Genomic DNA, 23,223 nt, shown 5'->3' on the forward strand with positions numbered 1-23,223 from the left:
TTACCTTCTCTACGACTGAATTATTTATTATTTTGGAGTATATAAACTGGTAATAAAGATGAACACATGTGGAATTATATTGTTGCAAAGATCACGTGTGTGCAGTTTCAATATTTGAAATTCCCCATGTAGACATTTTATCCCTAGTAGAATAGTTTGTTGTTGACAGGCAGACAGAAGCAAAACAAAATACCAAAATACCCGAGTAAGCAAGTACCGGGTAAGTTAAGCCTTGACTGTAATATAAATATGTTGCGAAGTAACCTCGACACCCATGTTACAATCCATGGTATTTAAAGAAGTACATTTACCAAGTAGATGAGATATAAGGGTTATGAAAATTCGACCAGAGTACGCTTGCAGTATTTTTTATTTTTCTTGTTTGCTTTTGGGATATTTTCTTTAAATAAATAATTATGGAAATATATAAAATCCCGTGGCTAAACTTAAATATATCGGTGTATTGACCTATTTTGTGTAGTATCATATTTTGGTATTAAAATCCAGCTCTGACGATATTTTTTTTCTTGTAGTCTATGACATGAGTCATGACATGAGTCATGACGTACACCGTGACCTTTACAAAATTTCTGATTTTGATAAGTACATACACATAACAAAGGCTTTTTCCCCCATGCAAAGGAGGTAGCCAAAAAACAAAGGCTTAAAAACCACTCCCACCCATTCCATCTCCACACCACATATTCCACACCTATCCACCCCCTTCCTTCCCTCTTAAACCCCTTTTCTTATCTTGGCTCTTCTGGATGATGGGTTATCCCTGCATCTCACCCACTGCCCTGGGTCAGAAGCAGGGCATTTTTTAGACCTGCACACCTATGACCTATGTGCTATAGCATTAGAAATTTAAATACTGTATTAATTTTGTAAATAATAATGCATCAATGTAATGAGTAATTTGCTTGGCAGAAGTCAATATCAGAAAACATTGCTAAAACTTATGCAGAAACTAATGAAATTGCGTTGACTCATTAATAATTGGAATGAGCTGCCAGAATGGGTGGTAAATGCAGACACAGTCAAAAGTTTTGAGGCGAGGCTAGACAAATTCTGGAAGGGACAAGAACAAATATATAAATATAGAGCACAAATTAACACTGCACGTGGCCAGCACCAACATCACACTAGAAATCAGGCTGCTACACTGGAGTCATAGGCCAAAGAAGGCCTCTTCCAGTAAAATGTCAACTGTAATCAACTGTAATCATACTCCATCTTTGTTGTGATAGATTCAGAGCCAGAGGTCTGAGATGAAAACCCTGATGGCCTCTAGAATTATAGGTACTACATTACTAAATGTAGGATAGGTAAGGTTAGGTAGGATAGGTTGGTTAAGTTAGGTTAGAATAGGTAAATTTATCATACTTTCATTTCTTTGACCTCCACCTCTACCAAAACAAAGATGGCATCTCAAGCAACTGAAGCAGCTATGTTTGTGTGTTTATAGCTTTTAGCAACTTTTTTATTATTGATTTCTGCCAAGAATAACATATACTACATTGATATATTATAATATACAAAATTATTATTTAATTCTCTACTATATCGCATAGGTGTGCTCTTCTAGAAATTTACCAGAAGCAGTGTTGCAAGACACAGCACATCCGTAGGAAGGCCACTTCATTAAATCAGCAAACCCCCTTCTCCATCTCATGCGGAAATGGAGAAGACGGGAAGAAATCCCTTTGGGCTGCATCAACTTATTTTTCACATATTCCCTCATGCCCCATCCCCCACCCACTCCACCTCATGCATCATAGCATCATCAATACACAACTCCTGTCCTTCTTCAACAGACATTTCCTTCTTTCCCTATGCCCCTTTTATCCCATCCATCTCATCCTTGGTCGCTCATATTCACTCCTTCCACCTCTGCCTTCCATACCTCTTTTACTAATCTTTATTCACTTGTTGTTTTCATGTGTCCATACCATCCCAATACTCTTTCATCAACCCTCTCCCAACTCCCTTTCCACCCCCATTCTCCTCCTCACCTCGTTTATCACTCTATCCAGCCTAGTAACCCATGTCATATGTCTTAGGCATCTCATCTCAAACACATTCAAACTCCTCTCTTCCTTTCTTATGTTCCATGTTTCTTCCCCATACAGTGCTGTCAGCACAATCACTCTTTCATACAATCTCCTCTTAGCATCCATTTCCAAATGTCTATTTTTCATTACACTTTTTAATCCCCCGAGGCATTTACTTGTTTCTCTCAGTCTACATTCTACCTCCACCTCCACTCCTCCCCTTCCTGCCACATTCACACCAAAGTATCTAAACCTATCCACTTCCTCCAGTCTCCTTTAATACTCATTTCCAGTGTGCTGCCACTTTCTCCCCTTGTACATCTCATCACCTTACTTTTACCCACATTTATCTTCAACTTCCTTCATTCGCACACCCTCCCAAACTCTCTCACTAGGTTCCTTAATCCCTCCTTTGATCCTGCTACAAGCGCAATGTCATAAGCAAACAACAACTGGCTTATCTCCTACTTTTCTCCATTTTCTTTAGCCATCTACAATCCTAGACCCACTACCCTTGCATTTACCTCTTGCACCACCCCATCCATGTATAAATTGAACAGCCAAGGTAACATAACACATCCCTGATGAAGTCCCACCTTTACCTCAGACCACTCACTCTCTCCATTTCTGATTCTGACACAAGCTCTACTACTCTCATAAAAACTCTTGACTGCTCTTATAAGCTTTCCTCCTATCCCATATACCTGCAATACCTCCCACAGTGCCTTCCTGTAGTCATTGTAAATTATTTCTTATACTGTAAATCAGATCTGAATCTTTTCCTTTCAAAGAAAATTACCAAATTGAAATTTGGGATGTTAGGTTAGAACTAGTTAGTTTAGTTATGTTTTGGCTAGCTTTGTTATTATTAGGATATAGCTAAGACTTAAAGAGGGAATTTATGCTACAAATATCAGATTGCTGGTGATACACCTCTGGGTAGAAGCAAGGGTATAGACAAAGGATGTCCTGATTGTGAAAAAAGTTCAAGGAGTTGTATAATACAAGGGCTAATTCTGTAATGTGGATAGTAGGGCTTTTAGTGTAATGACCTCAGGGTATCCTGGAGCAAGAAGGTTTATCTACTAATGCTACCAGGTAGAAAAATGAAGAAATATCTGTATGTATTCAAGTACTTTTATCAATGTTATATTAGGTCATAATCTGTTTGTTTTATTTTATTTACTGATATATTTGTTTTATTTTATTTACTGATATATTTGTTTTATTTTATTTACTGATATATTTTACTTATTACTATTATTTTTCTACACAGGAGTATAATATATCTACATCATGTGGGTCACACATGTTAAAATGGCGGCAGATGCTTACCTTGTTTGTCTGCATCATGCATTGGCAACAGAAAAGGAGGAAGTCATGGGTCTTCTAGTGGGACGCTATGGTGAGGTTAGCACTTCTAACACTACTGTTGACCCATAGTGAATGGTTTGATATATTGCCTATGTATTTACACTTTAAGCATTCATTGTGCCATTGTCAAGATTATTGTTTTCACTGGTGTTTTTTGTCACTGTAAATGTACATTCACCCTCAATTAGATAGACTTTCAAAGGTAAGGTTTATTTTTTATAACATATTTTTCGATATAGCTCTAACCTGGGCTTCCACATGGTTTCTGCTGTATATAGAATTTGTTAGTGCTTTCTCTGTCCATATTCTGTAGAAGCTTGTGCAATTCATACACCTGCTCATGTAATCACTTGTCAACTCTTGTCTTTTTCTTGCGACACTGGTTCTAACCCAGGGCAGTGGGTGAGGTGCAAGGATGACCTGTCATCCAGGAGGAGCCAAGATAAGAGTGAGAGACGGGGTGAATGGGAGTGGAGTATAAGGGGATGGAATGGGTGAGAGTGGAGTATAAGGGGATGGAATGGGTGGGAGTGGAATTTATGCCTTTATTTTTTGGCTACCTCCCTTGTAAGGGGGAAAAAGTCTGGTATATGTATGTATATATACATAAATGTGTGTGTGTGTAAATGTGTATATATATATATATATATATATGTACACAAAGTTGAAAATGACAGTATTGTCAGTTATTCAACTTTTTCATAATGTTTTCCAAAGTTCTTATTAATCATCTTGCATTAGGGGAGTAAGCAGATTTTAAATCACCTAATGTAGCCATGTGATATATTTTGATGTTTTGTCTTCAGGGGGAAAGCATCAGAAATACATCTGTAACAATGAATTTACCATAGTAAAATATTACCAAACATAAATGACACATACTTTGACAAAAACAATATTACATACTGCATCGGGTATTTACAATGTAAAATGAGAACTCTTGCCATGCTTTGACAGTTTATACATTTGATATACTTGTGCTAACCTCTCCCTGGCTGGTCGCATGCTAAGATTATAGGTGGTGTGTGGAGGAGGTGTGGTAATCTTCTGGTTGGCAGTTGAGGATAGTGACTTCCTCACATTAAGGTGTAGCACAGAGTTAAAGAAACTTAATGTTGATTTCAGTTCATCTTGTGTATTGATTGATAGGCAATTCTCTCATATATGCCTCAAAGATTTGCAATCTCTGGAAGTCCCTGGTGTTAATTATTTAGTGTTACTTATTAACTTTTTTCAACCAATATCTTTATTATGGTCTTTTATATGCTGCTTTATTACATGATTCTGTATATGTAAAGATAACCTACTTAAAAAAAACATCTGGTGTATGTACCATGTGGGGTGGACAGTCCTCAGTATAACAATAGAATTGGTACACTACATTTATCCTAGATATGGTCTTAGTGGGGCTATACTGTTTGTTTTTAATCACAAAGGAGTAGGATTTAGAGCTGTTGTGATAGTAAAGTAATCTTCTTCATTCGCATTTATTATTTACAGTTCTTTTTAATCATATCTCTTAATATCTTTTTTATATGTCTCTGTATAAGTGTTCTGATAATAGACATTCAAATAAGTAAGCTTAGGGGAACTTTCTTCACAAAGGAACTGATCCATCATCCTGTTAATGATTTGGTCAAAATTATTATTAGAGCATCCATTATTTACTAATATTTGGCTAATGTGTTTTAGGTGCAGGGATGACCTGTCATCCAGGAGGTACTAAGATAAGACATAAGAAGACATAAGAAATAAAGGAGACTGCAAGAGACCGTAAGGCCTACACTAGGCAGCTCCGTATCCATCACCACCTGTCATCCCCATCCATAAAGTTGTCTAAAACAACTGATAATTTCAGCGCTTACTACGTGGTTACTAAGTTTATTCCATTCGTCGACCACCCCATTAGTAGACCAATTCTTGCCTATTTCCTTCTTAAATCTAAATTTGTCCAGTTTGTACCCATTACTGCGAGTCCTGCCCTGTTGTTTTATTATGATGACCTTGTTTGCATCACCCTTGTTATAGCCTTTGATCCACTTGAACACTTCTATTAGATCACCCCGCACTCTGCGTCTTTCCAGTGAGTGTAAGTTTAGGTGCCTAAGCCTCTCTTCGTAAGGCAAATTTCCGAGTCCTTGTATCATTTTGGTCATTCTTCTCTGTACTGATTCTAGTGAATTTACGTCCATTCTGTAGGACGGAGACCAAAACTGTACCGCATAGTCAAGGATGGGTCTAACTATCGCTAGATAGAGTTTAATAATTACCTCTGCACTTCTATTCGTTACCGTCCTAGCAATGAAGCCTAATGCTCTGTTAGCTTTATTTCTGGCGCTAATACACTGCTTCCTGGTTTTAAGGTCCGAACTCACCAGAACTCCCAAGTCCCTCTCGCACTCAGATTTTTCTAAAAACGTGTTATCTAAGTTGTATCTATTTTCGGGGTTGTGTAGCCCTACGTTTAACACGCTACACTTAGAGATATTGAAATTCATTTGCCATTTCACCGACCAACAGCTTATTAAGGTGGAGGGGTGTGGAGTGTATTCAGGGATGGAATGGGTGGAAATGATTTTATGCCTTTTCCTTTTTGGCTACCTCCCTTGTAAGGGAGAAAAAGCCTTGGTATATGTATGTATGTATGTTTTAGTTCATCATGTAGGGCTTGCCAAGATGAACAGGCTTTAAAGGCCTTGTTATTTGATATTACAACAACCCTAAATCCTGCTCCATAGTGATTAAAAACAAATTGTATAGCCCCACTAAGACTCTAGGACAAATGTAGTGCATCAGTTCCATTATTACTGAGGACTGTGCACCCCACAATATTACATACATAGGTCACACCAGATGTTCTTCGTAGAAGGTTATCTCATATACAGAATGGTGCAATAAGGCAGCATATGAAAGAACGCCATAATGAATATATCAGTAGAGTTAATAAGTAATGCCAAAATAATTGGTAGCAATGGGGACTTCTGGAGATTGCAAATGTTGGAAGCATTATTACATACATACATATACCAAGGCTTTTTCCCCCTTACAAGGGAGATAGCCAAAAAAAAGGCATAAAATCATTCCCACCCATTCTCTCCCTAAATACACTCCACTCCCCTCCACCCTCCCTCTTATCTTAGCACCTCCTTAGCATTATTAACATGAGAGAATTTCCCATCAACCAATATTCAAGCTGATCTGACATTGACAATAAGTCTCTTTAACTCTGCACTGTGGGTTCTGCCAACCAGAAGATTACCACACCCTCTCCACACATCACCCATAACCTCAGTATGCAACCAGCCAGGGAGAGGTCAAATGGTGAGGTCAACACAAGTATATAAACTGTCAAAGTGTGGTGAGGCTACACATTTTACATTGTATACCCTATGGCGTATATAATATTGTCTTTATCAAAATATGGGTCATTTATTTTTGGTAATATTTTACTATTGTAAATTCATTATTACAGATGTAGCACACTTTAAGACTCCCTCCTTGAACCATCCCCATTCCTCCTCCACACCCATCTCTGCTCCATCCTTTACTCCCTCCCACTCCTCCTTCAGCTTCTTTTCGTACTCCTTCTCCTTTTCCTTTTCATTCAAGGAGTTCACTCTAAGAACCTCCCTACCTTTTGTCCCTTTCCTCGTTCTCCATCTATCCTCCACTCTCAACTTACCTTCCACCAAAAAATTATCTGATATTCCCCCACCCTCTCCCCTTAGCACATGTACAAGGCAGTTGTAAAGATGATGAAAGCAGGTAAGGCACCTGGTCTGGATGGATGCCATGCAGAATGTCTGAAAAAGGGAGGTTCAGTGATGGTGGACTGGTTGGTGAGGTTATTTAATGTTTGCTGGAGAGAGGGTAGAGTACCGGAGGACTGGAGAAGTGCCTGTATAGTTCCTCTTTACAAGGGAAAAGGGGACAAGTGTGAATGTAGTAGTTTCAGAGGGATTAGCCTGTTAAGTGTAGTAGGGAAGGCTTATGGGAGGATCTTAATTGAGAGGATTAGGAGAGGAACAGAAGGAGTAATTGGTGAGGAACAGTGTGGATTTAGGACAGGTAGAGGTTGTGTAGATCAGATCTTTGTGGTAAGACAGATATGTGAGAAAGCTGTAGGAAAGGGGAAGGATGTGTTTTGGGCTTTTATGGATCTGGAAAAGGCTTATGATAGGGTAGACAGAAAGGCACTGTGGGAGGTTATGCAGATTTATGGGATAGGAGGAAAGCTTCTGGGAGCTGTCAAGAGTTTTTATGAGAGTAGTAGAGCTTGTGTCAGGATTAGAAATGGAGAGAGTGAGTGGTTTGAAGTAAAGGTGGGACTTCGTCAAGGATGCGTTATGTCGCCCTGGCTGTTCAACTTATACATGGATGGGGTGGTGCGAGAGGTGAATGCTAGGGTAGTGGGTCAGGGATTGGAGATGGTTAAAGAAAATGGAGAAAAGTGGGAGGTGAGCCAGCTGTTGTTTGCGGACGACACTGCGCTTGTGGCAGGGTCAGAGGAGGGATTGAGGAAGCTGGTGGCAGAGTTTGGGAGAGTATGTGATAGAAGAAAGCTAAAGATAAATGTAGGTAAAAGTAAGGTGATGAGATGTACAAGGGGTGAAAGTGGCAGTAGACTGGAAGTGAACATTAAGGGAGAGCGACTGGAGGAAGTGGATAGTTTTAGATACTTGGGTGCAAGTGTAGCAGGAAAAGGTGGAGTGAAGGTGGAGGTAGAATGTAGATTGAGAGAAGCGAGTAAATGCCTTGGTGGATTAAAGAGTGTAATGAGGAATAGACATTTGGGAATGGATGCAAAGAGGAGACTGTATGAAGGAGTGATTGTGCCAACAGCACTGTATGGGGCAGAAACGTGGAACATAAGAGAAGAAGAGAGAAGGAGTTTGAATGTGTTTGAGATGAGGTGTCTGAGAAGTATGGTGGGGGTTACTAGGCTGGATAGAGTGAGAAATGAGGAGGTGAGGAGGAGAACAGGGGTGAAAAAGGATTTGGGAGATAGGGTTGATGAAAGAATATTAGGATGGTTTGGACACATGGAAAGAATGAGTGAAGAAAGACTAGTAAAAGAGGTATGGAAGGCAGATGTGGAGGGAGTGAACATGAGGGGACGTCCTAGGATGAGGTGGATGGATGGGGTGAAGGGGGCTTTGGGGAAGAGGGGAATGTCTGTTGAGGAAGGAAGGGAGAGGACGGAAGACAGAGGTGAGTGGAGAATGGTTGTATATGGATGATGTTGTGATTGCATGAGGAGGAATGGGCAGGGGGGGGGTAGTATGTGTGAGTAAATTTTGACGCAGCCCGAAGGGATTTCTCCCCGTCCTCTCCTTATATGCAAGGGGGGACGGAGAGGGGGGGTCGCCGATTAAATGAAGCGGCCTTGCTGTGGATGTGCTGTGTCTTGCGACACTGCTTCTGACCCAGGGCGGTGGACAGGGTGCAGGGATGACCCGTCATCCAGGAGGTGCTCAGATGAGAGGGAGGGTGGGAGGGGTGTGGAGTGTATGTAGGGATGAAATGGGTGGGAGTGTTTTTATGCCTTTCCCTTTTTGGCTACCTCCCTTGTAAGGGGGAAAAAGCCTTGGTATATGTATGTATGTACAGATGTAGCTCTGATTATTTCCCTCTGAGGACAAAATGTCAAAATATATCACATGGCTACATTAGGTGATTTATATCTGCTCATCCCAATGCAAGAAGATTGATAAGAACTTTGGAGAACCTTATAAAAAAGCTGAATAACTGAGAATGCTGTAGTTTTCAACTCTATATGCATACAAGAAAACATCCCGCACTTGTGTATAAAAAGTTTTATCATTACATAATTCACCAAAACAATTCTTATCCTGACCAGATAGAATATCCCCAAAGCTACTGAAGAAGGGTCTTGAACTCGTAATTACAATATAGGAAAGATGACTACCTATTGTGAAGTCATAAACCTCCTTTGAAAGGAACATAAGTCCATAGTAAAGCATATGGAAAATATCTTTAAGAAAATAATGAATGTGCAATTAGCCATCACTTTTAATGAAGTATGCATAAGAGAAAATCTCTTGCCCATATATATATATATATATATATATATATATATATATATATATATACTGTATATATATATATATATATACATATTCAGCAAGAACCCACTGTGTTGGATAAGAAGAAATGAAATACCCTGTAGTTGATATCCATATATTTCGATCACGGACTGTGATCATCTTCAGTGGAATACAGAGTAGTGGAGCAAAAGGCATGTCTTATATACAGAGAAAGAAGAAGGAACATGGGTAGGACTCAGGTAGCGTCTAATGCTTTGCGGGGCAAGTCACCCCCATCTTGTCAATAATAAAATTGTCCAATTTAGATAAACCCAAACTCTAAGTTCATATTATTTCCAAAATTTCTTTTTATGAAACAAGATTCAATAATATTATTGAATCTTAGTAGCTTTTTGTGTGGTACTTTATCAAATGCTTTTTATAGATCCAGGAAAGCACAATTCATCCATCTGTCCCTTTCTTGCATTATTGCTATTAGCCTCGAGTAAAAGCAAATCAAGTTAGTGGCACATGATCTTCCGTGTCTAAATCCAAATTGTTTTGGATTCAGTATATTATTTTCTTCCAGATGTTTAATCCATCTACTTTTGATAACTTTTTTACATATTTTTGCTATTGTGCTTGTAAGAGAGACCAGTCTATAGTTAGTTGGATTTTCCTTGTCCTCTCCTTTATATATTGGTACAATATTTGCATTTTTCCAATCTTGTGGTACCTTTCCTTCTTTAAGTAATAAATTATCTTGTATATTTTGTCAATTAGTTCATCTATACATTCTTTTAATATCCAATTTGCAATTCCATCCGGACTGTGTGATTTTCTGACGTCAAGGTTTTTTAAGTCCCCTTTGTGAAGGGAGTGACCAAGTCAAAGCATACATTTTTATCAGAAACAAAAAAAATAACATTCAACCACCCATGCCACACTGCTTGGTTCAAAAGCAGTGCAGTGAGGCACTGCAAGACCTAAGTGCAGAAACTGGTTTTCTACCACTTAGCTATATAACAAATACATATACCAAGGGCTTTTTCCCCCTTACAAGGGAGGTAGCCAAAGTCAAAAGGCATAGTTCACTCCCACCCATTCAGCTCCCATTCACTACTCCTCCCACTCATCTTGGCTCCTCCCAGATGACTGGTCATCCCTGCATTTTGCCCATCACCCTGGGTCAAAATCAGTGCAGCAAGACACAGTACATCCACAGCAAGGCCTCTTCATTTAATCAGTGTCCCCGACTCTCTCTCCCCTCGTGCAGTAACATTGAAGACAGAGAGAAAAACCCTTTGGGCTGTGTCAAAATATTCACACATAACCACTCCTTAACTGCCCCATCCCATACCCACTCCCTTCTATGTATCACAGCATCATCCATGCACAGCTTTTCTCCACTCACCCCCATCTTCTGCCTTTTACCTTTCTCACCAAACATCCCCTTCTTGCTCAATGCCCCTGTTACCCCATCCATCCATCTCATCCTTGGTCACTCCCTTATGTTCACTCCATCCACCTCTGCCTTCCACACTTCTTTTACCAATTTTTCTTCACTCATTCTTTCCATGTGTCCAAACCATCCCAATACTCTTTCATCAGCCCTATCTCCCATCTTCTTTTCCAACCCTGCTCTCCTCCTCACCTCCTTGTTTCTCACTCTATCCAACTTTGTAACCCCTGCCATACTTCTCAGGCATTTCATCTCAAACACATATAAACTCTTCCTCTCTTAAGTTCTGTGTGTCTACCCCATACAGTGCTGTTAGCACAATCACTCCCTCATACAATCTTCTCTTAGTATCCATTCCCAAATGTCTATTTTTCATTACACTTTTTAATACCCCAAGGCACTTACATAGCTACATGGGGCTGCTAAAAATTTCTTAGCTTTATAAATTTGCTGAACATACTCCTCTTTCAGATTCAGACACTTATTATAACAAGTCCCTCAGATTTTCTAAGCAGTGTAAAAAAATATCTCTAAATTAATGCTGCAGTCTTTTAACATTGTCTATTTTTGTCCTAGAATACTGAAGCCGGGATCTTTCCTCCTGATATCTGGATCCAAAACTTCCTTGGAAGTAGCAAACCACTAGAGTACCCTTCATTAGTTGATGCTTGATCTGAGGATCATGATGGTGAAACCAGGTTTCATCTCTGGTGACCAAACAAGCTATAAAACCTTCTTTTCCCACTACAAACTGGTCCTAAGTTCCCTTTGATGTACTCTGATGTGATTTTGGTCGGTGCTCAGGCAATTTGCCACACACTGCAGACAGCTCTCTTATGTTCAGAATGCTGTGGATGATGTGTCCAGTTCTTTTGCAAGAAATCCTTACTTGCAGCTATGATTTAAGCTGAAATTGTAAAGCTAATCCCCCACTCTCCCACCCCTACCCCTGCTCTCATCTGCTCAAATGGAGTAGATGAGAACATCCCTTCGGGTTCCATCATCCCTTCATCTGTTCACTATCTCCCTATATACAATCCTGTCTCTTCACTCTTTCCTGCTCCTCTAACATAAAAAAAAGTTACTTTATGAGGCATAGGGAATACAAGCACCATTAATTCCAGAACACCATATTTGTTTATATAAGTATACTTTATCAAGTTTTATGATAATAGTAAGTAAATTTCTAAGATATCTAGAATGAAAATAAATTTGTTATTGATATACTTTTGAACTTGAAACTGAAAGGAACTGTTTCAACCAAACAATTGACAGGTTGAAGGAGATGTGGTCTGCGACATATATTCAGCCGTGACACTCCGCAGGTCTGACAAAAGAAAGGACCGGGTTGAGATTTCTCCGGAGATGCTCATAAAGGTGGGTTTATGTGATCATAAGGTAGAATTTATTTTTGGTATTCCAAATTGGTTATCATAGTAGGATACCAAGTAATTTTATGTGTTGGATTTTTTCCAGGGATGTGTACTATTTTTTTTTTTTTTCTTCTTCCTCTTCTTGTTCTACTTCTTCCTCTTCTTCATTTCTTTCTTTCATTCTTTGTTTCTTTTTCTCTCTCCCACCCTAGTTATATAAAATGTAAGCATTTTTTTCATGCTGAAGAAGTCAATCAGTATTTTGCCTCGGGTTTTCCTTTACAGGAGACCTGAAAAGAATATTGAGTGTCTTGTAGGCTAATCTTTTGGCTGTTGCCGGTTACCTGAGAGCATTAGATCTCCTGCAAGAGAGACCTGGGGCAATGAACCAAAAAAGCATAGGACAGGATCATGCTTAATTGACTATTCAATTACCAAAAGGGCTGAATTCATAAATTATGAAGTAAGACTTAACTTATTTAAGTTCATTTGCTACACTGTCTGTCTAACTGTATACCAAGGGCTTTTTTTCCCCTTAAAAAGGAGGTAGCCAAATCAAAAGGTACAAACCCACTATTACCCATTTCACTTGACCTTTCCTCCCTCTTATTTTTTTGCTCCTCGTGGATGATAGGTCATCCCTGTATCTTGCCCACTGCCCTGGGTCAGAAGCAATGCAGCAAGACACAGTACATCCACAGCAAGGCTGCTTCACTTAATTGCCAACCCCTCCCCCACCCATTGCCGACCCCTCCCCAACCCATTGCTGACCCCTCCCCAACCCACTACAGTGGGTCAGAAATATTTATGTACAAAATGTGTACAGATTTTTCCCCATTGATTGTAGGCCCAGCAGGAAGCAGAGAAGATGTCTGAGTCAAGTGATGAAGCGTTGCACATTGTAGGATGGTACCATTCACATCCACACATAACTGTCTGGCCTTCAGATATAGGTAAGTTCCTTATTCATGATGACTTATTCATGTGACTTGTTGATAATTGATGAGTACACACTTGGAGGAGGGACTAAAGATAGATACCTTCTAATGGCGTTTTTGTGGGACAGACATCATAGATCTTATTGTGTATACTACAGTTAGGTAAATACATGTTCTCTCCCTCTCCTCCCTGAACCTTAGTAGTTCTTGACTGCAATCCATTAAAGAAAAATGTTCCAGAACTGGAACAGCTTGATCATGGTGATATTTTTCCACAAATCTTTGAATTTGGCCCCATTTTCCATTTTTCTCTGAGTTGATCAAGAACCAATATTTTGGTTGACTACTGTTGGTGGGATGTCACAAAAATCCTAGAATATAGACCACATAAAACTTGGGTAGTCAGTACCATGCAGGGAGCTCTCATCTATATTGAGTTGGAAATGGCTATAGGTTGAATCATAATTGAGAAATTAAGTGTTAAAGCATTCTTAGATTAGCAATAAGAATTCCAGATTGTTTTCTTTAGATTGCATCAACTGAATTTTTTTTTCAGATTTGCAGACGCAAGCAGGCTATCAACAAATGGACCACCGTTTCATTGGGCTCATCTTCTCTGTTTACAATGAAGACAAGAAGACTAAGGTAGGGCAGCGTATTTGATGTATATATAACGATCACTGTTGCACTGAGTTTCACAGATTGGAAACCTGTAGCACCATAGTGGCTGACAACTGTTCTTAAACCTTTCAATAGATCTCTGGAGATTTTTGGATTGAAGTCTATTGTATTAGTCTGAGAATGTTTGTGTCACTTGTTAATTATAGCAGGATGGGAGTAGTTGTTGATTATCATCTCGTATGTGAAAAGGTGGAGGAAATACAGATAAAGTTGATCGATATTTTGGGCCCAGTCCAGAGACTATCAGCCCTAAGATTCTACCAACACATCTACAATAAGGGTGTCAAGGAACTTTGTAGATAACTGAAAAGGAGAGGACTCTTTCTGTAATCTGTCTTGCAGGTCCACCTTTTGCATGTACCCGTTGTTCTCTGATGTATATATCATGGAGTAATGTAGACAATATTGCCTTCATAATACATAAAACCCATTTAACACCCCTCCTATCTTGGCACTGTTGAAAGGTTATAACTTGATTATCGCAAACCTGTTTATCACAGAAATTGATCCATGCACCCTCTTCTCCTCTGTCAGGCACAACAGATTGATTGATTTTCTTTTACATAAGAGCATAAGAATGAAGGAGACTGCAAGAGACCATAAGGCCTACACTAGACAGTTCCATGTCTATTACCACCTGTCATCCCCATCCATAAATTTGTGTAACCTTTTATTAAAACAACCAATAGGTCCAACATTCACTATATGGTTACTAAGTCTATTACATTCATTGAGCACTGTTGGTAAACCTATTTCCTTCTTACATACATATACCAAAGGCTTTTTCCCCCTATATGGGGGGTAGCCAAAAAGAAAAAGGCATAGAAACCACTCCCACCCATTCCATTTCCTATATATTCCACTCCCCTCCACCCTCCTCCCTCCCTCTTATCTTGGCACCCCCTGGATGACGGGTCATCCCTGCATCCTGTCCACTGCCCTGGGTCAGAAGCAGTGTCGCAAGACACAGCACATCCACAGCAAGGCTGCTTCATAAAATTCGGCGACCCCCCCTCTATGTCCCCTCATGCAGAAAAGGAGAAGACGGGGAGAAATCCTTTCGGGCTGCATCAATTTTTTTCTCATACATACTTCCTCACCCCCCATCCCCCACCCACTCCCCCTCATGCAATCACAGCATCATCCATACACAACCCCTCTCCATTCACCCCTATCTTCTGTCCTCTCCCATCCTTCCTCCACAGATATTCCTCTCTTTTGCAATGCCCCTTACACCCCATCCATCCATCTCACCCTAGGACGCCCCCTTATATTCACTCCTTCCACCTCTGCCTTCCACACTTCTTTTACTAATCTTTCTTCACTCATTCTTTCCATGTGTCCAAACCATCCTAATACTCTTTCATCAACCCTATCTCCCAGTTCCCTTTCCACAATGGGTACGAGGATGCTGCAGAATCTCAATGTCTTCTTACCTAATTAGATGAGAGGAAGGGTGGGAGGGGTGTGGAGTGTATTTAGGGATGAAATGGGTGGGAGTGTTTTTATGCCTTTCCCTTTTTGGCTACCTCCCTTGGAAGGGGGAAAAGGCCTTGGTATATGTATGTATGTATATTAGTGTTGTCTGCAAACTTACTAACATCACTATTAATCCCATTGTCCAAGTCATTTATATACATAATGAAAAATACATACATCATACATTACCAGAGGCTTTTTCCCCCTGACAAGGGAGGTAGCCAAAATCAACAGGCATAATTCCATTCCCACCCATTACATACCCACCCATTCCACCCCCATTTACCACCCCACCCTCCCTGTCATCTTGGCTCCTGGATGATGGGTCGTCCTTGCATTTTGTCCATCACCCTGGGTCAGAAGCATTGGAGCAAGACACAACACATCCACATCAAGGCCACTTCATTTAATTGGCGACCGCCCCCCGTCTCTCTGTCCCCTCATGCATTAATATTAAAGACAGGGAGAAATCTCTTTGGGTTGCATCAAAATATCATTCACACATAACCACTCCCCAACCCCCTCCCTATCCCCCACCCACTCCCATGCATCACAGTATCATCTAAACAGCCATTCTCCACTCACCCCTATCTTCTGACTTCTTCCTTCTTTCCTCAACAGACATCAGCCTCTTGCTCAGCCCATCCTTTCACCCCATGCATCCATCTCATCCTCAGTCATCCCCTCATGTTCATTCCATCCACCTCTGCCTTCCACACTTCTTTTACTAATCTTTCTACATTCTTTCCATGTGTCCAAACCACCCCAAAACTCTTTCATCAACCCTATCTCCCATCTCTTTCCACCCCTGCTCTACTTCTTATCTCCTTATTTCTCACTCTATCCAACCTTTTAACCCCTACCATAATTCTCAGACATTTCATCTCCGACACATTTAAACTCATCCTCTCTTCATCTCTTATGTTCCATCTCTCTGCCCTATACAGTGCTGTCAGCACAATCACCCTTTCATACAATCTGCTCCTAACATCCATTCCCAAATGTCTATTTCTCATCACACTTTTTTAATCCCCCAAGGCACTTACTTGCTTCTCTCAATGTACAATCTATCCCCACCACTCTTTCCTCTCCTGCCACATGAGATCCCAAATATCTAAAGCTATTCACTTCCTCCAATCTAAATAAGGGACCCAAAACTGAGCTCTGCGAAACTCCTCTAGAAACACTCCCCCATTTGGATTTCACACCATTTACGGTGACCCGCTGTTTTCTGTCACTGATCCAAGCACTAATCGATTCAAATACTTTTCCTCTTATGCCATGGTGCCTTGTCAAATGCTTTGCTAAAGTCAAGGTAAATAACATTGTACATACATACATACATATACGAAAGGCTTTTTACCCCTTACATGGGAGGTAGCCAAAAAACAAAGGCATAAAAACCATTTCCGCCCATTTCATCCCTAATACAATACACTCCCCTCCACCCTCTACCCTCCCTCTTATCTTGACACCTCATGGATGACGGGTCATCCCTGCATCTTGTCCACTGCCCTGGGTCAGAAGCAGTGTCGCAAGACACAGCACATCCATAGCAAGGCCACTTCATTAAATTGGGGACCCCTCTCTCTGTCCCCTCATGCAGAAAGGGAGAAGACAGGGAGAAATCCCTTTGGGCTGCATCAAAATTTTTCTCACACATACTACCTCACCCCATCCCCCTACCCATTCCATCTCATACATCACAATATCATCCATATACACCCATTCTCCATTCACCTTTGTCTTCCGTCCTCTCCCATCCTTCCTCAACAGACATTCCCCTCTTCCCCAAAGCCCCTTTCACCTCATCCATCCATCTCATCCTAGGTTGTCCCCTCATGTTCACTCCCTTCACATCTGCCTTCCATACCTCTTTTACTAGTCTTTCTTCACTCATTCTTTCCATGTGTCCAAACCATCCCAATACTCTTTCATCCACCCTATCTCTCATCTCCCTTACCACCCCTGTTCTCCTCCTCCACCTCCTCATTTCTCACTCTATCCAGCCTAGTAACCCCTATCATACTTCTCAGACATCTCATCTCAAACACATTTAAACACCTTCTCTCTTCCTCTCTTATGTTCCATGTTTCTGCCCCATACAGTGCTGTTGGCACAATCACTCCTTCATACAATCTCCTCTTAGCCTCCATTCCCAAATGTCTATTCCTCATTACACTTTTTAATCCACCAAGACATTTACTTGCTTCTCTCAATCTACATTCTACCTCCACTCCACCCTTTCCTGCCACATTCACACCCAAGTATCCACTTCCTCCAGTCACTCTCCCTTAATGCTCACTTCCACTCTGCTGCCACTTTCACCCTTTGTACAAATCATCACCTTACTTTAACCCACATTTATCTTCAGCTTTCTTCTATCACACACTCTCCCAAACTGTCACCAACTTCCTCAATCCTCCCTCTGATCCTGCTACAAGCGCAGTGTCGTCCGCAAACAACAGCTGGCTCATCTCCCACTTTTCTCCATTTTCTTTAACCATCTCCAATCCCTGACCCACCACCCTTGCATTTACCTTTCGCAACACCCCATCCATGTATAAGTTGAACAGCCAGGGCGACATAACTCATCACCTGACAAAGTCCCACCTTTTCCTTGAACCACTCACTCGCTCCATTTCTAATCCTGACACATGCTTTACTACTCTCGTAAAAACTCTTGACAGCTAGAAGCTTTCCTCCTATCCTGTACATCTGCAAAACCTCCCACAGTGCCTTCCTGTCTACCCTGTCATAAGCCTTTTCCAGATCCATAAAAGCTCAAAATACATCCTTACCTCTTCCTATAGCTTTTTCACATATCTGTCTTACCACAAAAATCTGATCTATGCAACCTCTACCTGTCCTAAATCCACACTGTTCCTTACCAATTACTCTGTTCCCCTCCTAATCTTCTCAATCAAGATCCTCCCATAAGCCTTCCCAACTACACTTAACAAGCTAATCCCTCTGAAACTACTACACTCACACTTGTCCCCTTTTCCCTTATAGAGTGGAACTATACAGGCACTCCTCCAGTCCTCCGGCACTCTACCCTCTCTCCAACAAACATTAAATAACCTCACCAGCCAGTCCACCACCACTGTACCTCCTTTTTTTTTAGACATTCTGCATGGCATCCATCCAACCCAGGTTCCTTACCTGCACTCATCATCTTAACCACTTCACTACGGGACTTAAATCTTGCGGGCAGCAGCCAATGCCAGCCGTACGACGTGTCATAATAATACTCGCATCATAAAATATAGTCACGGCTTATATCGATCGTTCTCTCTTTCACCCATGAATTTTGAAAACCACAGAGAATGGGATTAAGAGCAGATTAGGGAGAATGTAAAAACACAGGGGCGACTACAATAAATATAATCAAGACGCCGATATGGCAGCGTCGCGAATCCACTTGCTCCTCATGACGCCTACGTGTGCGGCACCGTATGGAAGGGGTTAACAACTGCCCTCACTTCATCCTTCCTTATTTCTCCTCCATTCTCCTCACTCATCACGGTCATTTTCTTAACACTTCCCACTGCAACTATCTTTCCCTCCCTATCCTCCTTCACATTTAGTAACTCCCTAAAATAATCTGCCCATCTTCCCCTTGCTGCCTTCTCTTCCATTATCATCTCTCCATCTGCACCTTTTACCTTTTCTTCTCTACTTGATTTGCCTCCTCTTCCTCTCTTAATTTCTTTCCAAAACATCTTTTTATTACATACATACATATACCAAGGCTTTTTCCCCCCTTACCAGGGGGGTAGCCAAAAAGAACAAGGCACAAAAACATTCCCACCCATTTCATCCCCGAAAACACTCCACACCCCTCCACCCTCCCTCCCATCTTAGCACCTCCTAGATGACGGGTCATCCCTGCACCCTGTCCACTGCCCTGGGTCAGAAGCAGTGTCGCAGGACACAGCACATCCACAGCAAGGCCGCTTCATTAAATTGGCGACCCCCCCTCTCCGTCCCCCCATATAAAGGAGAGGACGGGGAGAAATCCCTTCGGGCTGCGTCAAAAATTTTTGCTCACACACACTACCTCACCCCCATTCCCCCGTCCAATCCACCTCATGCATCACAACTTTTTCCATATACAACCATTCTCCATTCACCCCTGTCTTCTGTCCTCTCCCGTCCTTCCTCAACCGACATTTCCCTCTTCCCCAAAGCCCCCTTCACCCCATCCATCCATCTCATCCTAGGACGTCCCCTCATGTTCACTCCCTCCACATCTGCCTTCCATACTCTTACCCCACTTCACATCTGCTCTCCTCTTTGCCTCCTTTACCATGTGCTTTACTTCTGTTTTCTTTTCTTTGTACCTCTCATGTGACTCTCTCGTCCTATTTTGTAACCAATCAGTGAAAGCTCGCTTCTTCTCTTCTACAACCTTCTTTGTTTCCTCATACCACCATTCACTACCCTTCCTTCTATTTCCTCCCATCCTTCTTGTTCCACACACCATCTTTGTACACTTTGTGACTCCTTCCTTGAACCATCCCCATTCCTCCACTCCTAGCTCTACTCTATCCTTCACTCCCTCCCACTCCTCTCTCAGCTTCTTGTAGTCCTCCTTTTCATTTAAAGAGTTCACTCTAAGCACCTCCTAACCTTTTGTCCTTTTCCTCTTTCTCCATCTATCCTCCACTCTCAACTCACCTTCCACCAAAAAATGATTCGATATTCCCCCATTTTCTCCCCTTAGCACATGTACATCCTTACTCTTCCTATTATACTCCTATCTACCACTGCATAGTCTATTAACACTCTGTCTACCACCCTTCCATCCATCACCCTCTCCCATGTGTACTTATGCTTGACTCTCTTCCGAAACACTATTTGCTATCATCAACTCTCTTTCTAAACACATCTCCACCATCAACTCTCCACTGCAATTCTTTCCTGGAACTCCACATTTCCCAACCCCTTCGTCATTTGGTTCATTTCCTACCCTAGCGTTAAGGTCTCTCAATACTACTACATTGACGTTCATCCCTAATCCCTCTATGCACTCATTTAAATATCCAAAAAGCCTCCCTTTCCTCTACACTCTTCTCACTACCAGGCCCATATGCACTTACAAAAACCCACATCTCCCTTCCCAGTTTCATCTTCATCCACATTATCCTTGAAGAAACCTCTTTCCACTCCACTACATGTTTACCTATCTCTTCACTTACTAGTATAGCCACCCCTTCTCTCCCTTGCCCTCTCTTCACTCCTGAGAACCTCCCAACTACACTCCCAAACTCACAGTCGCCCTTCCCTCTCAACTTAGTTAATTACGTTGTAACTATCATTATTATCTGATGCCTTGTAAAAAGATAGAAGATTAGTTACACATGACTTTCCCTTGGAGAACCCATGCTGTGAGTCACAAATCAAATTATGTCTCTCAATGTGATCTCTGATTCTATTAGCTATTGTTGATTCAAGCACTTTACCTATAACTGATGTCAAACTGATTGGCCCATAGTTGTATGTACTGTAGATGATTTATCTCTCTTTTTTTGAAAACAGTAACAAAGTTTGCCTGCCCCCATGCAATAGGTACAAAACCAGTGTCTACCATCTTAATAAATATTTTTGTTAACTGGTTGCAGATTTCAAATTTACACTCTTAAGCACTTGGGAAAATTTTATCTGGACCTGGGGATTTTGTAGCTTCAAGTCTATCAATCTGTTTAACTACTACTACCTTACTAATGTTGATGTTAGTTAATCTACTTCCTTCATCCCCGCTGAAAATCAGGTTGCTGTCTGGTACCATATTTAACCTCTCCTTTGTAAACATCATGAAAAAATATTTGTTGTTGTTGTTGTCGTTCCCTAGACTGTCTGTCTGAGCAGTCCCGTCTCCCCAAGGAATACCACAGCCGAAACTGGGTTTTCCCACAAATCCTTTATAGAGTGTATGTTGTGTTGTTTGCGTGCATGATTGTGTATAATGCAGTCTTCCATTATGTGTTGTATGGTATGGGGTGAAGTGTTACATCCTGGGCAGCTGTTCACAATGTGGTCATCCAGCCTCTTCTGGTAGCTTAGAAATGCTGGGTGGTGGCCACACCGCAGTCTGGCCAGGTGGACTCTGTCCTTTCGTGGGAGAGAGGATTCAGAAGGGTGGATATCAGGGGGTCTGGCATGCAGCAGTGTGCTATCTTTCAGTGTGTTAATGAAGCGATGAGTGATATGATTATGAATATGTTTCCAGAGGCTGGTATTTGGTGGTTGTGGAGGAAGAGAAGAGAGTATCTGTGTGTGATACAGGCCTTTGGGTGTTGTTTTAATGTTTCTTGGTGTGTGTGGGTGTTCTGCTATGTAGTGTAGCGGATGTGATGTGTTTGTGGTGGCTGTGGCAAGTGTTTGTGTGCCTCTCATGTCGAGGTGGTCCTTGACTTTGAGGACTTTTGTTTCATGGAATAAATGGTCTGTAGGTGTTGTATTTGTGCAGCCTGTAATTGTTTTTAGGGCTTTGTTTTGTATGATTTGAAGGGTGTTGTGGTGTGTCTCACTGAGATTAGGAGCCCATGCAGGACTCGCATAATTCATCACTGAGTGTATGCATTGTTTGTATATTGTTGTATTAGTTTCTTTGTTTTGTCCAAATGTTGTTCCAACGATTGACTTAAGTGCGTTAAGTCTAGGTTTGCATTTGTTTTTATGTTTGTGATGTGTGATGTGTTGTAGAGATGAGGTATGTATTTGTGTTCTTTTGTCCAGTTGGTGAGAAGTGTTGCTGTAGATTTGGTTGGAGCTATTTTGAGTCTGGTTGTGATGAACGACTTGCTCATTTTTTTCCTCCGAATATATCAAAACATAATTTTTTTTTTTTAATTGGGCCTATCCTTTTCTTATTCTTTATTCTGTAGAGATGAAAGAATCCCTTTGGGTTGGATCTCGTTTGTCTGGCAACCTTAATTTTGTAGTTATGTTTCACTGTATGTGTGCTCTTCCCTAGTCATTCTGTTTCTCACCTAATCCTCTCAGATGACTGATACCCATACACCTTACAGACCACATTCAACAGGCTGATCATTTTCAAACTATTACATTTATACTATAGAATGCTGAATGATAAATAAAAATCAATGTCACCGATTTGATGAGCTTCTGTTTGTACTCCTGTAGGTTGGGTTGGGACATGTCTCCTGCTTCCAGGCCTCCCACCAGCCACCCCATCAGCGGATTCAAGTTCCTCTCACCGTTATGCCTGTGACCACCATCTCGCCTAACAATTGTCAAGTAATCCCCTACATGTCCTCAATCTGATAGTATTACATCTATATCTCTTTTGTATACAGTTAACTTTACGGTCATTGTTATTCAGTAGTTAACTGTGTACCTTCAGGAGACCATGCAATATTAGGTTTTTGAAAAAGAAAAATTTTGTCTATATTTGTTCCAGTGCCTTTTGGTAGTTTCAGAATTTTGAACCAGTGAAAAAGTTTGTAGGTGACAGAGGGCATTGGAAAAGAATGTATAGAACAAGGTACCTGTTCCATGAGCAGGCTGCACCTAAGATGAAGTAACAGTGGTATTGGAAAAGTGATGAGGTGTAATCTTTGCCTAGTTAAACCAGGAATAATTTAAAAGGATGCATTGCAATGAGATTCATTTTTCTCCCTTAGTAAGCTACCTTGCTTCATTAGTATGAGCTGCTTTGAATGGAAAATTACAATTGTCATTCAGTATGCAGTCTCCCTCTTGGAGGTTCTTGAGCTATATGTGAGGTGGACCTCATCAATGGTCATCAGAACCCAGACATCTTCATGTCTCCCAATGACCAAGTTG

The 23,223-nt window shown here is 41.1% G+C and overlaps 1 protein-coding gene across 2 annotated transcripts in view; it reads left to right on the forward strand.

Annotated features, from left to right (window-relative positions):
* The first annotated feature begins 127 nt into the window (after positions 1-127).
* Positions 128-23,223, forward strand: part of LOC143033875 (lys-63-specific deubiquitinase BRCC36-like) — a 28,825-nt gene continuing 5,729 nt past the window's right edge. Inside the window, exons 1-6 of one of the 2 annotated variants that reach the window (XM_076199478.1) lie at positions 128-220; positions 3,331-3,464; positions 12,213-12,314; positions 13,158-13,263; positions 13,805-13,893; positions 22,561-22,674. In XM_076199478.1, the coding sequence (XP_076055593.1) occupies positions 3,351-3,464; positions 12,213-12,314; positions 13,158-13,263; positions 13,805-13,893; positions 22,561-22,674 (525 nt within the window). In that variant the 5' untranslated portion in view covers positions 128-220; positions 3,331-3,350. The remainder of the gene's footprint in view (positions 221-3,330; positions 3,465-12,212; positions 12,315-13,157; positions 13,264-13,804; positions 13,894-22,560; positions 22,675-23,223) is intronic. The other variant, XM_076199479.1, reaches the window with a different exon arrangement.

The sequence above is a fragment of the Oratosquilla oratoria genome, chromosome 16, assembly GCF_046742065.1.
Source record: "Oratosquilla oratoria isolate Oo_2021 chromosome 16, ASM4674206v1, whole genome shotgun sequence".
Classification (NCBI taxonomy): Eukaryota; Metazoa; Arthropoda; class Malacostraca; order Stomatopoda; family Squillidae; genus Oratosquilla; species Oratosquilla oratoria.